This window comes from Diabrotica virgifera, chromosome 9 (genome assembly GCF_917563875.1).
Source record: "Diabrotica virgifera virgifera chromosome 9, PGI_DIABVI_V3a".
NCBI classification, from domain to species: Eukaryota; Metazoa; Arthropoda; class Insecta; order Coleoptera; family Chrysomelidae; genus Diabrotica; species Diabrotica virgifera.
Genome location: NC_065451.1, coordinates 111,566,935 through 111,584,466, shown reverse-complemented (window position 1 = coordinate 111,584,466; position 17,532 = coordinate 111,566,935). Strand labels below are relative to the sequence as shown.

Genomic DNA, 17,532 nt, shown 5'->3' with positions numbered 1-17,532 from the left:
TCAACATTACTTTTAATAAATTTGGCACTATTTTAAAACTGATCTTAACGTGAGTTCGACTCTGTTTAGGAATATGCCGCCGCTGTGGGACGGTACTTCGGGGCGGTCTTTATACGGTTATGAATGGAATTTAACGGCCACCTTCTGAAAAATTCAACACCGAATTTCAATGATTGATGTTCACTTAGAAAGTTGGAAGGATTTGTAAAGTTTTCTACCTGTAAGATTTTTTTAAAAATTCTGAAGCGTCTCATCGTTTTGGGAATTGTTTTAAAGTTTTTGTTTAGCATATGAAAATGCAGTCAAGAACGCAAGCAGTTTGAGATGGATTGGACAAATATAAGCGATTGTACATATTCTTGAGGTACAGCATCCCAATACAACATTCCTAAATTTCCAAATGTTATATTTTATATGTATAATATATAGATATAGGTAATATATGTAATTCGGTGTTTTGAGTGTTAAAAACTGCGAAAAAAATTAAAATCAGCAAACAGTTTTTTTATTGAAAATAGAAATTAATGTAAAAGACTAAGTTTTCAATCTAGTAGCACATAAAACAACACCAAAAAATGTTGTCCACATCCTACCAGACTGAAAACAATGGGAACCTTCTCTGGTAACACCTCCCAGGCTTCTACAATTTGCAAGCCATCACGGATGCTGAGAGTAAGGAAGATGAGGGAATTTTACAATTTATAATTCACGTCCCATCTGCTCAGCGCGGCAAGGTTCCAACGAGAATGGTTCCCTTCGTACTCCAATCAGAGTAAACATGTAAATCAAAAATGAATAACCATTTTCAATTTCGTTGCAACACGAAACTACAGCCGCATCATTATTCCAGTTCAATCAGAGAGTGCAGCAAGCACCTCTACCGGTTTTGAACTCTGATGAACTGGAATAATGATGTGGCTGTAGCTTCGTGTTGCAACGAAATTGAAAATGTTTATTCATTTTTGATTTACATGTTTACTCTGACTTGAGTACGAAGAGAACCATTCTCGTTGGAACTTTACCGCGCTGAGCAGATGAGCAGTTGCCGCTAGGGCATCCCTGCCATTTCGTTCGTTGCAATCCGTTAGTTGGGTCAGAGAGAGCAGCAAATGTGCCTCCTGATGAGAGACTAATAAGTTTCGAAACCGGTAGCGGTGCTTTCTGCACTCTCTAATTGAACTGGAATAATGATGCGGGTGTAGTTTCGTGTTGCAACGAAATTGAAAATGGTTATTCATAGAAATTAATGTGTTTAATTTAGAAAACCACTGATTTATAAAACCTGTATTTTATTATATAAAAGGAGAATAAAATCCGAAAAGAAACAGATACAACGTCAAAGGACCTGAAAGGAATATTAATTATAGTATCTTTAATAATTTGTTACTTTGGTGACCTTGGACAATAATTACTATAATTGTTTTTTAATTGTTACTCAAGCGGGCGCGACACTATTTTCAACCGTTCGTTGCATGTATGTTATGCAATATACATAAATATATGTATGTGCTGAAAAATATTTTGATTCAATTATTTTTTACCATCTTGCTTGAAAAGGTTCCCTATTAACAAATTTGCATGTTGCCAGAGTAAAAAACGGGTAAAAAAAATATTTTAAACAATTTTTTTAAACTTTAAACGTTTTCAGATTACATCTACATGAAACGGTTGAAAATAGTGTCGGGAAAGGGGATTTCATCAATCGATGCTCATAGAATATTTACGTACCTTGGTAACATTGAAATTTTCGGTTTTTCACATAGTTTTTGAGGGTTAAAAATGGCCAATTTTCAAATATTCAATCGCTTATATCTCGAAAACTGTCACATTTAGAGAAAGGTTACTTGGCATCTTTTCTATTTGGAATGAGCCAAAAAACCTAAAAAAACTTGCCCGGTGCAAAAAAAGTTAGTTTTAGGAAAAAACAAAAGAAAACCTTTAATAAAGTTTTTGACTGCCTTTTGAACCTGGCAATATGAAACTTGGTTAAAAGCAGACCTTTTCAAGCAAGGTGGTGAAAAAAATTTAATCAGGATATTTTTACGCACATCTATTTACGCATATTACATACCTACATGCAACGGTTGAAAATAGTGTCGCGCCCGCTTGATTAGCAATTAAAAAACAAAGGGGTTTTCGATATTGTATTGCAAAAATTCGTCGGGATTTCATCGAACGATGTTTGAACCTACCTTGGCAACATTGAAATTTTCAGTTTTTCAGATAGTTTTGGAAGGTTAAAAATATATCGCAATTTTTTAATTTTTAATCGCTTATTTATAACTATGTCAAAAACTATCAACTTTAGAGAAAAGTCACTAAAGACATTTTCTGTTTGGAATTATCCAAAAAACCTAAAAAAAGACTTTGTTCGATGCAAAAAAATTAATTTTAGCAAAAAAGCAAAAAAAAACGTTTAAAAATTTTTTTATCTACTCTATGTCGTATTATGTATAAGTTTTAGTTTGTGAAAACTGTCATTATAGATAGCAGTGCGTGAAGTCTTTAAAGTGTGCGTGAAGTAACAGTGTATTTTAAATGGGACTTACTTTTTCGCACTGTTTTTCACACACTTTCATAAAATCAAATATCCTTAACTTTCGCGTTGTCATGGTGATGATATAATGAGCAATAAATTACAACGAAAATTTTGACGGTTTTGTGGTTTGAAAGAAGTTGAAATTTTTAAATGACAAAGTTCTAAAAATTTTATAATAGAAATGAATTCCATTGACGAAGAGTTACAGTTTTTTTATTTGTTTATCGTAGATAATATATTATATGAAACTCTGCGTGAAGTAATTTTTGCGAACTTACGCGATGTATGGCACTTGCCCCGCTGTCGCTCGTGCTCTAAATATCGCGTGCGTCCGCAAAAAGCATACTTTACGAACTGTTTCATAATAGTTATTTATAAATATACATAAATAACTATTATGAAACAGTTCGTAAAGTATGCTTTTTGCGGACGCACGCGATATTTAGAGCACGAGCGACAGCGGGGCGAGTGCCATACATCGCGTAAGTTCGCAAAAAGTACTTCACGCACAGTTTCATACAATATTTTATCTACTCTACCATATTCAAATAAAAAAACTGTAACTCTTCGTCACTGGAATTCATTTCTATTCTACAATTTTTAAAACTTTGACATTTAAAAATTCTAACTTCTTTCAAACCACAAAACTGTCAAAACTTTTGTCGTAATTTATTGCTTATTATGTCATCACCATGACAACGCGAAAGTTAAGGATATTTGATTATATGAAAGTGTGTTAAAAACAGTGCGAAAAAGTAAGTCCCATTTAAAATACACTGTTACTTCACGCACTGCTATCTATAATGAGAGTTTTCACAAACTAAAATCTTACACATAATATGACATAGAGTAGATAATAGTTATTTATGAAACAGTTCGTGAAGTATGCTTTTTGCGAACGCATGCCATATTTAACGCGTAAATTAGCAAAAAGTACTTCACGCACAGTTTTATAATATATTTTATCTACTCTACCATAAACAAATAAAAAAACTGTAACTCTTCGTCACTGGAATTCATTTCTATTATACAATTTTTAGAACTTTGATATTTAAAAATTCTAACTTCTTTCAAACCACAAAACTGTCAAAACTTTTGTCGTAATTTATTGCTCATTATGTCGTCACCATGATAACGCGAAAGTTAAGGATATCTGATTATATGAAAGTGTGTTAAAAACAGTGCGAAAAAGTAAGTCCCATTTAAAATACATTGTTACTTCACGCACACTTTAAACACTTCACGCACTGCTATCTACAATGACAGTTTTCACAAACTAAAAACTTGCACATAATATGACATAGAGTAGATAAATAACTATTTAGACTCGCTTTTGCACCTGGCAACATGCTAATTTGTTAAAAGGGGTCGTTTTTGATTAAGATTGTGCAAAAAATCCGAATCAGAATATGTTTCCTAGCGGATGCGCAGTGGCTTTCTGGACTAAGTTTATTTTTATTTTATTAAACTAATTTTAATACTTGCCAGTTTCTAAAAATCAAAAAATTAAAAAAAGACAGCTATTATTGTCCGCATTTGAAAAAAATTAATTTGAGGCAAAAAGCAAAAAAAAAGACGTTCAAAAAATTTTTTATCTACTCTATGTCGTATTATGTACAAGTTTTTAGTTTGTGAAAACTGTCATTATAGATAGCAGTGCGTGAAGGGTTTAAAGTGTGCGTGAAGTAACACTGTATTTTTTTACTTTTTTGCACTGTTTTTTGGGCACATTTGCATATAATCAAATATCTTTAACTTTCGCGTTGTCATGGTGATCACATAATGAGCAATAAATTACAACAACAGTTTTGACAGTTTTGTGGTTTGAAAGAAGTTAGAATTTTTAAATGTCAAATTCTAAAAATTTTAGAATAGAAATGAATTCCAGTGACGAAGATTTACAGTTTTTTTTATTTGTTTATCGTAGATAGAATATTATATCAAACTGTGCGTGAAGTACTTTTTGCGAACTTACGCGATGTATAGCACTCGCCCCGCTGTCGCTCGTGCTCTAAACATCGCGTGCGTTTGCAAAAAGCATACTTTACCAACTGTTTCATAAATAACTATTATCTACTCTATGTCATATTATGTGTGAGTTTTTAGTTTGTGAAAACTGTCATTATAGATAGCAGTGCGTGAAGTGTTTAAAGTGTGCGTGAAGTATCAATGTATTTTAAACGGGACTTACTTTTTCGCACTGTTTTTACCACTCTTTCATATATTCAAATATCCATAACTTTCGCGTTGTTATGGTGATGACATTTGTGGTTTGAAAGAAGTTAGAATTTTTAAATGTCAAAGTTCTAAAAATTGTAGAATAGAAATAAATTCCAGTGACGAAGAGTTACAGTTTTTTTATTTGTTTATCGTAGATAATATATTATATGAAACTGTGCGTGAAGTACTTTTTGCGAACTTACGCGATGTATAGCACTCGCCCCGCTGTCGCTCGTGCTCTAAACATCGCGTTCGTTCGCAAAAAGAATACTTTACGAACTGTTAATAACAGTTATTTATGAAACAGTTCGTGGAGTATGCTTTTTACGATCGCACGCTATATTTAGAGTACGAGCGACTGCGGAGCGAGTGCTATACATCGCGTAAGTTCGCAAAAAGTACTTCACGCACAGTTTCATACAATATTTTATCTACTCTACCATAATCAAATAAAAAAACTCTAACTGTAAGTCCCATTTAAAATACATTGTTACTTCATGCAAACTTTAAACACTTCAAGCACTGCTATCTATAATGACAGTTTTCACGAACTAAAAACTTACACATAATATGACATAGAGTAGAAATATAACTGTAATGAGCAATATATGAATTATAATAAAATAATTTGACAGTAAATTAACGTTTTTTCCTGTAGTAATATATTTCCAGTTATTTTCTTTTTCTTTTAGTAAGTTATCAAATGAATCGTTGCGATTTCTTTTCTATGAGGCGTACGTTCTCCCCAGTATTTTACGATTTCATAGCCATTTATTGTTCTGTTCAAACGTCCGTGAAACAATTTTGATTTTGATTGGTAATTTTTCTTTTTCAGTTATTACGCCTCGACAGCGTTTCCTGTAGGACCCACTCGACTGGTTCCCCCGATAAAGAGACAGAGGTTGATGACCACGACGAGAAATGGAAAAAATCAATTGCAAAAAACCACGAGTATTCCTCCACTTGACCAGCTTAAAGTTTACAGTGAGTTTAATATTTTTTAATACTATGAAATAAAAATACAAATATCACATTACATATCAAAAGAAAGACGAGTGTATCGTAGTATACTCTTTTTTTCTAGAATCAATATTTTTTTAATTTTAATATTTTAATTTTACATAATTATCAGTAATATTGATCTAAATACGCAAATAAAAAAAATATGAAAAAAAAATTTTAAAAAAGGCTTTTCTTTGGTTACGAGTGACTAATAATAAAAATATTATAAAAAAATCAACCAAAAAGTCAAAAATAAAAAAAATGAAGAAATCTAACGCATTCGTCAAAGAAAAGCGTGACGCATCTTCATCGAATAAACGGTTTTCGCCCCACGCTTTTCTTTAACGAATGTGTTAGATTTTTTCAATTTTTTTTTTATTTTTGGCTTTTTAGTTGATTTTTTTATAACATTTTTAATGTTAATCACTCGTAACTAAAGAAAAGCGTTTCTTAAAAAAATTTTTTCATATTTTTTTATTTTTTACTTTTTAGTCTTACACTTTTCAAACATTAAAATACATCGCCATGTTTATTAAAATATGCATAAAACATATGATTTACAAACCTGAAAAGTAGTCGGAATCGGCAAAAACTTTGAAACTTTATTGTTTATTAATGAAGCCTAACGTAAACAATTAACGTAAAAAGTCAAATTATGTATAGTTCATATAGTTTTATTTAAACAATTAATAAATATGAAAAAATTTTTATTAATTATTCTTGTATTGTTCCCGCGAATGCATATGTCTGCAAATGTTTAGTCATTTACATTGAAGAAAAGGCAGTCAAATTACCGTCCAAAGATTTGACCCAAACGATTGAACTAAAGAAAAGAGTTTAATTATTTACTACGCCAAAACGAATTCTAATGTTAATTGTAGCACAAAACGTCTCTACCGGTGGTTTTTATAAGACTACGATAAAAACCCGATTTTTTTTAATTCGAGTTTTAGTTGAAGTTTTGTTTCGTATCGTATTGAAATTTGACACCAGTAAGCGCCGATTTTTATATAAACAAATGTATGAGCGTTCAAAATTTGAAACCTTTAAAAATTGAAAAATTGTTCATTTATGAAGCATAACGTGAACAATTAACGTAGAAATTTAAATTATGTATAGTTCATATCATTAGCTACAATCCGTAGAAGTTTCAAGTTTCTACATTGTAAAAAGCAAGAGAATTAAGCATAAATATTTTTTGTATCTTTGAAAATTGGGTTGAATTTTGTTGAAATTATCTGAGGTTTTTGTTTGTCAGGAGAGTTTCTGGACACCCTGTATCCTGTAAACAGTATGTCCCTGTAAGTTGTATCCATATGGAAAACTTTTTTATTATTAGTTTTACGAAAAAAAGTTATTCTTGATAAAAAGCTCTGCATTGTCCAAAACCTAAGATTCAACCATCAGATACAGTTTAGTCCGCGAGTATTTACCCGTGCGTCATCATTTAAAGTATACGAAATAAGTCGGAAATCTATTTCACGCTACAACAAGTGACAGAAATTGGCTGCTCTTCCGATTGCGGGTTTTATTATAAAATTTGACGTTATCAAATATATAGAATGTCAAATATAAGTTTTGCTTCAAAATTTTTGTGGAGAATTACAGCTACATTTGAAGAAGCTTAATAAATTTTTTTATTATTATTGAGTAATAAATAAATAAACAATAAAAAAATTCAGTAACATATTTTATTTTTGTTATTTTATTCACTTTGACGGAAACCTAAACACAATCATTTCTTTACTGTGTGAATGACGTTAGCTTTGTATGTTCTAAATATTAATTGCCAAAATATAATTACTTACCTTAAAATTTCAAAGCCCAATATAAAATTAGTTGTGAAAACAACTGTTTGTGTAATATAAAGAAACTTCAAAACGAAAAAATTCGACAAAAACCGCAAAAAATTCAACTGACTGACAGCCACAAAAGTAAACAAAGCAGAAACGTCAAACAAATTGTGCTTAAAATATGAAAACATATCAAATCGTCTTTTTTTGTACCTATCTCTTTTCAATGCACTGAGTCTAGATGGTTCATAAAAATAGCATGTGTTGTTACTTAATAACAAACGGCAGCTGGTTTGTCATGAGTTTCATGCGTAGAAGAGAATGATGCTAGATAAAAAGTATGTGTTTTATCTCGCCAGGTATTAATGACGCACGGGTAAAGACTCGCGGACTCAACTGTATAAAATTTTATGAATATTATACGAGATATGTCAAAAAGTTTGAATTTCACTCAAGAGTAAAGTATCTTTATTTTTCACAATATTGAAAATTGCTATTATGAAAAGTTGTTTGGAATTAAAAACCATATTCTAATATGCAATTACATAGTTCTAATTGAAAAAAAAAATTGTTCAAAAATTAAGGATAACTACCATTATTTTCAGTTATTTCAATTCTGATAACTCTTTTATTATTAATTTTACGAGAAAAAGTGATCCTTAACCTAAAATACAACCATCTTATATCAAATGTTATCAATTTTATACGAGGTATGTCAAAAAAGAAAAATTTAGATCAAAATAAAGTACCTTTATAGTATAGAATAATTCAATTAGAAGGATGTAATAACATACTGAAACATAGTTTTTAATTCTAAATAACTTTTCATAATAACAATTTTCGATATTGTCAAAAATAAAGGCATTTTACTCTTGAGCGAAATTCATATTTTTTGTCATACCTCGTATAAAATGGATAAAATCTGACAGAAGATGGTTGTATTTTATTCAGAACTTTTTACTAAGAATCACTTTTTTTTAGTAAAATTAATAATAAAAGATTTATCAGAATTTACATAACTGAGTTATATATAATTTAAAAAAAAAATTTTCTTTAATTAGAAGGATGTAATTGAATATTAAAATATAGTTTTTAATTCCAAACAACTTTCAATTATAGCAATTTTCAATATTGTGAAAAATAAAGCTAATTTACTCTTGACTGAAATTCAAACTTTTTACATACCTCGTATAATATTCATAAAATTTGATTTATGATGGTTGAATCTTACGTTTTGAACCATGCAGAACTTTTTATAAAGAATAATTTTTTTTCGTAAAATTAATAATAAAAAAGTTTTCCATATGGATACAACTTACAGGGACATACTGTATAGGCCGTCTTGGGACCTTTCTTGTGTGATCTTTCTTGAGAACGATATCTAGAGCGGAAGTCCAAACGTCAAACCTTTAGTTAATTAAAAATGTAATTTTCTGTACACCAATAATTGTAACTCAATCTCATTTAAACCTAATACATACTTAAATAAACAACAATTGCAATTTTCTTGGTATAATATGATGCATTGTTGTCAGTGTTTATAGGACGTGAACTTTAGTTTAATAATTACATTTACATTGTAGTTATTGTAATTATTGCATTTAGTCCATTGGTCCACGGTTTTTGCTGTCAATTTTGTTGTCAATTGACATGAAATTTGGCATATGCATAGCTAACATATCAAAGAAAAAAGTGATATTGTGCCGATGTGTACTTTTGTCCTGGAGGTAAGTTTTACCCCTTTTAGGGGTTGAAAAAATATATGTTCAAAATAAGTCTGGAAGTGGATAAAGCGACTAATTTTAAGAAAATTTTGTTCTATAGCGTTTTTCACTGTCAATGCTTTTCGAGTTATTTGCGAGTGAATATTTTCATTTTTCAACAAAAAAAGCACGTTTTCAGACGATTTTTCGCAAATATCACAAAAAGTAAGTATTTTATCGAAAAAATATTCTTAGGAAATATATAGCTTATAAAAAATTGAAAAAAAGAAGACCCAGCAGAAGGAGAGTTGTAGCTAATGAAAAATAGGTTTATATTTGTCAAATTCCAAATTCAATACTTCAACATGAAATAACCAAGAAATTAAGCACTTTTTGAGGAAAGCTCTTCGCAACTTTTTTAAAATGTTGAACATCAGATTTATTTTTATTTTTTTTTCTGGGATCAAAAGAGCAAGTTACGTTCAAAATAACGTTAATCCCTTTTGTAATAAAAAAACTGGAAAATCACCCCCTAATTAACAACTCAGATGAAATTAATCGTTAACGCTTCACAAATTGCTTTATTTATGTTTTATTTATATGATCTGTAAGTTTCATCGGTTCAAAGGGCTTATTTTTGAAAAAATAATTGGTTTTAAAGTAACATTTATTTAATTAAAAAAATGCTTTGTTTTTAATAACTTAAAAGTTATTAGTGATACCAAAAATCCCAAAGAGCAAAAAAAATAAGTTTTGCTTTTCTGAATATTTGAGATTTTTTGTTTTTCTGCAATACAAAAATTGGTTAAAATTTCATCTACAGCCCTTTCAAAAAAAATTTTGAACCGAAAAATTTTTACAGATCAAATTAATAATAAATAAAGCAACTTCACAAGTAAAGCAACTTGTGGAGCGGTAACAATTAATTTCATTTGATATGCCAATTAAGGGATAATATTCTCGATTTTTTTTAATGAAAAAAAAGGACCAAACTTTATTTTGAGTGTAACTTGCTTACTTCTAATTCTAAAAACAAAAATAAAGCTTTTTCTAAATACTTTAAGAATATTGTCATGAGTTTTTTTTTAAAAGTGCTTCATTTTTTGGTTATTTCACTTTGAAATATTCGATTTGGAATTTGTCGAATATGAACAATTTTTTATTAGCTAGAACTCTGCTTCTACTGCGTCAAGAGACCTCATAGACACACCATTTTTTACCTTTTTTATAATCTATACTGTCGTTAAGAAAGTAATTTTGGATAAAATACTTACTTTTTGAATTAATTGCGAGAAACCGTATAAAAATGTGGTTGTTTTTATTAAAAAATTACTATATTAACTCGCAAATAACTCGAAAAGTATTAACTTAGTGAAAAAACGCTATACAACAAAAGTTGCTTAGAATTAGTCAGTTTATCCATTTCAGGACTTAATTTAAACGCATATTTTTTCTTGGCCGAAAAGGGTTAAAACTCACCCCCAGGGCAGAATCACACATCGACAGAATATCACTTTTTCTGTTTGATATGTTAGGTATGTGTATACAAATTTTCTTGTCAATGCAAGCGGTTCTTTAAAATTTAGAGGTTTTGCAATAGTTTACCGTCAGTGAATGGACTAATTAATATCAGTTATTTGCACAATACATTATTGATGGCTATAATCTAATTAATTTTCTAATTCACTAATCCACTCACTGTTACTAAACCACACAAAAAAAACATTATAATATTTGTTTTCCTTTTTTCATTCCTATAATTAAAGTACACGTAGCTAAAATATTGTACATCTGTTAATCTAGCATTTGCAACCTAGGGAAACAAAAAGTTTTGGAAAAGGAAAACTAATTTTTGTTACTTCTACATTTCGTAGAAGAATTCAGTTTTCCATGAATACTAAATGGAACGCTACAATAATCTTTGTTCCTATACACGAATAAAAACAACAAATTAAACAAACAACTACCTACATGTTCTAAAATGCTTTTAATGTTAAAGCATAAGAAACAATGTCATTATCTATAACGAGAGACATGTATCAGATTCTTGTCTGTGACGTCATATGACGTCATAGGTCCATTTAATATTTAATTCGATTGCGATTAATATAGAGTCCTTATTACGCTTGTTGGCTATTGTATCAGGATCTAAACTCTGGAGGTTTTCCACTGATCCCCCCATGAGATGGGGTTCAAAGAATGGTTATTGATGTTCCTCTGTTGTGGTGTTGATGACAGATATGTTGAATTTTTTGGACTATTGCATTTGACGAGTATGTTTGTTGGCAATGGACCGAATTGAAGAAAGAGAATCAGTGCATAATGCTAGAGATTTCGTATTAAGGCGCATTTAAATCAAAGCGAACACAAACGAACGAACGAATTCGTTCGTTAACTTTATTGTATTTGTACAGCGAATCGAGCACGACCGAACGAATTCGTTCGCATTCGCACATGTTCCAACCGATGTCGGTAAGTGAGCGAATCATCAAAGGAAATCGTTGTTCAATGTGGACAGTGGATAGACGGTAGCGAACGAATTCGTTTAGAAGTACTGATTTAATTTATTTACAAACATTAGTTTGAGAGGGTTGTTTATTGTGTATAGTTGTGAAAACATAATTTTGCAATATGGAATATGCCTATGAAACCCAAAATCGAAGCTATATGAAATAATAAACAGAAAACTGATGCTTGTTTTAACATTTCTATAGGAATGGGTTGTGATGTCTCTGAACTAAAAAAATGAATTAACTTTTGGCATCATTTAGACGAGAAAGACAAAAAGAGGGTTCGAAGTAGTTTGCTTTTAAAAGCCTAATGTTTTCATTGGATAAATTTCAACCCAGAAACACTAATGAGGTAACCAAATCAAATTAATTGCTAACATTAATTAAAAGCAAATTTATTTTGATACACCAATTTTACAATTTATTATTTGAACATAATATAGTCATAATATCAAGAGCAAGTAACTTTTTCGAGGAAGAATTTTAAGAAAGCTGGTTCTTTATTATGTTATTTTCTAAGCTCCCTCAAACAGCGTATAATACCTGTTACCTGCTATTTTTGTAAGCTATTATTGTATTAAAATTTACCCAGCAAGAAACACGAAAATAAACTTAAACACAATGTGTGACTGGCACTGGCCCATCCTAAAAACATCTGCGGGCAATATGCACTCCCGATCATCAACGAATGCGAACGTTCGCGTCAATGTAAATGGCCCTACTTTGTAGCGAACGAATGACCAAGCGAACACCTACGAATTCGTTCCTTCGTTCGTTCGTTCGTGTTCGCTTTGATTTAAATGCGCCTTTAGGAGAAGTCCGTTCAAGTGCTTTAAGAATTCCGTATAATTCTGCAGTGTAAATACTACAAGTGGTTGGTAATCGGTGTAGAGCTAAGGTTATGTTTTCGATACAGACAGCACAGCCAGTATTCCCTTCATCTTTTGAGTCGTCGATATAAAGAACTTGGTTGTATTGGTTGGCATTAATTGCTTTTTGAAATAATTGTCTAAGAAGATAGCTAGGATAACAGGTTTTATAATAAGTAAAAAATTGAAAGAATTTGTTTCAGACTTTAAAGCAATTTCGGACAGGATGTGCACTCTCAGATTAAAAGGTAAATACCAAAAAATAACATTTGTTAATATACATGCACCCTCGGAGGAAAAAGGAATGGATCTGAAAGAGCAATTTTATAGCAAATTAGATGAAGTTTATGAGGCTATACCCAGGTATGATATGAAGATCATTCTAGGAGACGCTAATGCCAAAATAGACAGAGAAGAAATATTAATGCCCACTATAGGCAAGCACAGTTTACATCCAGATACTAACGAAAATGGATATTTCCTGGTAGATTTTGCCAAAGAAAAGGGACTTATAATAAAAAGTACGTACCACCAAAGAAAGGACATTTATAAGGGAACATGGAAATCTCCAGACGGCCGTACAGTCAACCAGATCGACCATGTTTTAATTGAGAAAAACGAAGAACACTGCATAACAAAGGTGAGAACATATAGAGGACCTGATATGGACTCAGACCACTATTTGATCGGAATATGGATGAAACAATTAGTACCAACTCTTCGAAGCAAAAAGAGATTAAAATACGAAAGAAACAAACCAATCAGATTACAGACAGAATGTGAGCAAACGTTGTATGGACAAATCATTAACAACAAATTAGAGGGCATAGTGGATGAAAGGAATGTAGGATGCATGTGGGGAACATTAAAAGATGTAATTAAAGAAGCAGCAAATATTTCCAGCACCAATGACAACACAAAGAAAAAACAAAAAGAATGGTTTGATGAAGAATGTGAACAATCATTGGAAGAACGGGCCAAGCTACGATTAAAAATGATAACTTAAGGAACAAGAGAAGCGCAGGAAAATTACATTAAACAAAGGAATAGAACCAAAAAAATAATACGAGATAAAAAAAGGAAACATTAACTAAACCGAAAAATATAGAGGAAAGCTACAAAAATAATCAAATTAGGAACCTATACCAAGGGATAAAAAATGAGAAACGAGGGCACCAACCGAAAACTGTACATTATAAAGACAAAAATGGAGAAATGATTATGGGTGAACCAGAGATATTAGAATGCTGGAAGCAGTACTTTGATGAGCTTCTAAATGGACCTGAAAAGACAGACGATAATAACGAGGAAACAGAGGATCTAGTAAATGAAATACAAAATCAACAGGGTGAAGAGCAGGCTCCGACTATAAGCGAAATTCAGAATACCATCCATAAATTAAAAATGAACAAAAGCCCAGGAAGCGACGGCATAACGGCTGAAATAATTAAATTTGGAGGAAATAAGTTAGTAGGGAAAATCCATAAACTAATTAATAATATATGGGAACAAGAAATACTACCTGAGGAATGGACAGAAGCAATACTGTGTCCTATTCACAAAAAAGGAAATATGGCTGATTGTCAGAATTATCGAGGCATAGCGCTGCTAAACATAACGTATAAAATATTCGCTATTCATATTAAAAACAGATTAACAACGAAGGTTGATAAAAGCATAGGAGAATATCAAAGTGGGTTCAGAAAAGGCAGAAGTACTGTGGATCAGGTCTTCACGCTACGAGAAATACAGGCTGAAGGTTACGAATATAATAAAGACACCACGGTTCTTTTCATTGACTTTTCGATCGAGTGAAAAGAAGCGAGTTATTCACAGCATTGCAAGACATGGACGTTTCTCCAAAGCTTATTAGAATTATAAAATTAACTCTCCAAAAAACAATGAATAAAGTCAAGATAAACAATACTATAACAGAAAGCTTTGAGGTCAAACAAGGAGTGATACATTATCGTCCCTAACTGTGAAGAAGAAATACAAAAGAGAGTTATGTCGGGCAACCGCGCTATATTTGCTTTAATGGGTTGTTAAGAAGTAAAAATATATCACGAAGAGCAAAACTAAGAACTTACAAGACCGTAATACGGCCGATAGTAACTTATGATTCTGAAACATGGGTCACAACAAAAAAACATCAAGAGTTGTTATTAGTTTGGGAGAGGAAAATACTGCGCCAAATCTTCGGTGGGAAAAACTTAAATGGACAATGGGTAAGAAGAACAAATAAGGAACTAACTGAGCTCTATCAAGATCCTAATATACTAGCAGTAATTAAGGCGCAAAGACTTAGATGGTTGGGCCATGTGCAGAGGATGATTCCATCTAGAATTCCCAGAATGGTACTATCTAGTGCATTGGCAGGGAAAAGACGAAGAGGAAAACCGAGGTCACGATGGAGTAATGGAGTTAGAGAAGATATGAGAAGAATTAACGTAAGGAACTGGGAAAGAAAAGCGGCTGACAAAAGTGAGTGGACAAGAATAGTACCTACATCAAGCCATGGGCCTACTAGGCTCGTAGTGCTTACATATTATTATTATTATTATTGTATTGGTTGGCATTAATTGCTTTTTGAAATAATTGTCTAAGAAGATAGCTAGGAGTTTCTTCTTTTTTATGTCGAGTTAGGCTAGTATCGAAAGCAGGTAGCTTTTTGGTCCATGGTGGAATATTAGAGGTGCTGATGGGGGTGGTTATTTTTAGGTCTATATCTGCTAACAAAGGATTTACTAATTGTGAAAGAGGATAAACAGATCTGTCTCTATTTTCAGGAACTTGGTGGAGTATATTAATGAGTTTGAATACTGGTTTTTTTTAACTAGCGGATACTCTAGTGAAATAAGAAGACAGTAAAAGCTGACGTATGAAAATGGGAGGTTACAAAGCCTCAATGCACAAGCTTTAAGCAGGGCTAGATCGAAATGCACCTAGACATATAAGTAAGAATCGTTTTTATTGAATATAGAGATTTAAGATATGTATTGCAGGCAGTCATGTAGAGCATGCATCCATAATATAATCTTGAGCGACTAATAGCTCTATATAACAATTCTCGTTATGATATTTTCTTCAGCTCCCCATTGGTAGTGAGCTAGAGTTTTTAAAATGTTCATTCTATTTTACCGGTCACTTTTGGTGTTTTCAGTGTGATGTCTCCATGTAAGTTGGCTGGCAAAACTAACGCATAAAAGTTCGTTTTGGTCAACAAAGAGTACAACTCCGTTTAGATAAATAACAGGGGAATGGGAACTATATCTTCTACTAAATTTGATAACTCTAGGTTTGCGGTGTGAAAATTTGAAACCAATTCCTTTCGACTACTTATAAATCCTATCTAGTACGTTCTGAAGTAAAGAACATGTACATAGTTTATAATGTGACTTTTACTTGACAAAATATGATAAGGTAGTCCGCATATATCACATATTTTACTAAAGAGAGAAACGAAGGAACCCATATCGTTTATACTGAGAAGAAACAAGGTCGTGCTTAGAACTGATCCTTTTAGTACATCGTTTGGAGGAGTGAGTAATTCAGATGTTTTTTCATTTGTAGCAACTTTAAAGAATCTGCTGGCTTAAAAATTACATATAAATGATAAATTATTTCCTGGGGGGTTAAACTCTTGCAGGTTTTTAGTGATGGGAACTTAAATACAGTATCAAAAGCGCTCTGTATATCCAAGGCTACAGCAACAAAATCGCTCTTATTTGTTTTGGATTGAGAAATTTGATATAGCTTATCGTGCCATATCTATTAGTCACATCTATTAGCTCTAAAGCCTGACTGAGCAGCATCTATAATATTATGCCGCCCCAAAACCTAATAGTTAAATAAAAAACAGCATTGCAATTTTCTTGGTATGATGCATTGTTGTCACGGTTAATAGGTCATTAACTTCCGTTTAATAATTACGTTAACATTGTAATTGTCATTATTGCATTAATATCACTTATTCGCCCAGTCTAGTCTAGACCTGTCATCAGTAGTAAAAAAAACTGTAAAACCGTGGAATTTTACAGTTTTGATGGAAATAATTTAATTAATCTTCACTCAATAATGCCTGGTTACACCAACATATCTTAAGCTTAAGACGTGCCTTAAGCTCAGCTTACTAAACATACGCGTTGCACCATTGAGTCTTAGATCAATTTTCAGCTTGCCAGAATGGATTATCACGTGGATTGTATCTTAAACTTCGTCTCAGTTAAGACGTGCCTAAAAAATCGAAAATTATGGATCTATTAGCTGAGCTTAGCTAAGTGTAACGGTCACGTTACTAACTTAACTCTTTAATTATTTTTATAATTATTTTCCTTCGCTCTCCCATTTAAATTCTCTAATTTCTCGTATAGGACCACTGACGTGACGTCATACCTCGGTGATGGAACGTACTCCACCTATCCTGAATTATTTCGCGTTCTGTGAGTTTGACGTCGTACTCTTGGAATGAGAGACGAATGTTCATCACTTGACTGGTGGCTGTAGGTGAAGTTGGTTGCTACCATAGAATATTAGAATGGCGGTTGATTTTTTATTTTATAGCATCAGTGAAAAGTGAAAAAGTTACCACAAATGGTTTTCTACAGTAGGGAGGCATGTGGGTAGAACAACCCCTCTTGGAATCGGAATAGAAATCACCGGTAATAAAATCCTTTTTATAATATTTTTTTTTGTTAGCCTTGAATATTAAAATATTAGTCCCATTGTTAAAATTTCTTAGTCAACTCATTATTTGGATTTTATGTAGATTATTTCGATTATTAAGTATTCATTCAAAGAAAATTATACATTAATATTTTTTTTGGTTAGACATAACCAAACATATACAGTCCTCAAATTAATATTGGAAATAAGTATATCATTTCTATGTAGGTT

The 17,532-nt window shown here is 31.7% G+C and overlaps 1 protein-coding gene across 1 annotated transcript in view; it reads left to right on the top strand.

Annotated features, from left to right (window-relative positions):
* LOC126892422 (heterogeneous nuclear ribonucleoprotein C) overlaps nt 1-17,532 on the top strand; it is a 2,215,671-nt gene that overhangs the window by 1,941,616 nt on the left and 256,523 nt on the right. The window contains exon 7 of the mRNA XM_050661951.1: nt 5,595-5,743. Within this exon, the coding sequence (XP_050517908.1) occupies nt 5,595-5,743 (149 nt within the window). The remainder of the gene's footprint in view (nt 1-5,594; nt 5,744-17,532) is intronic.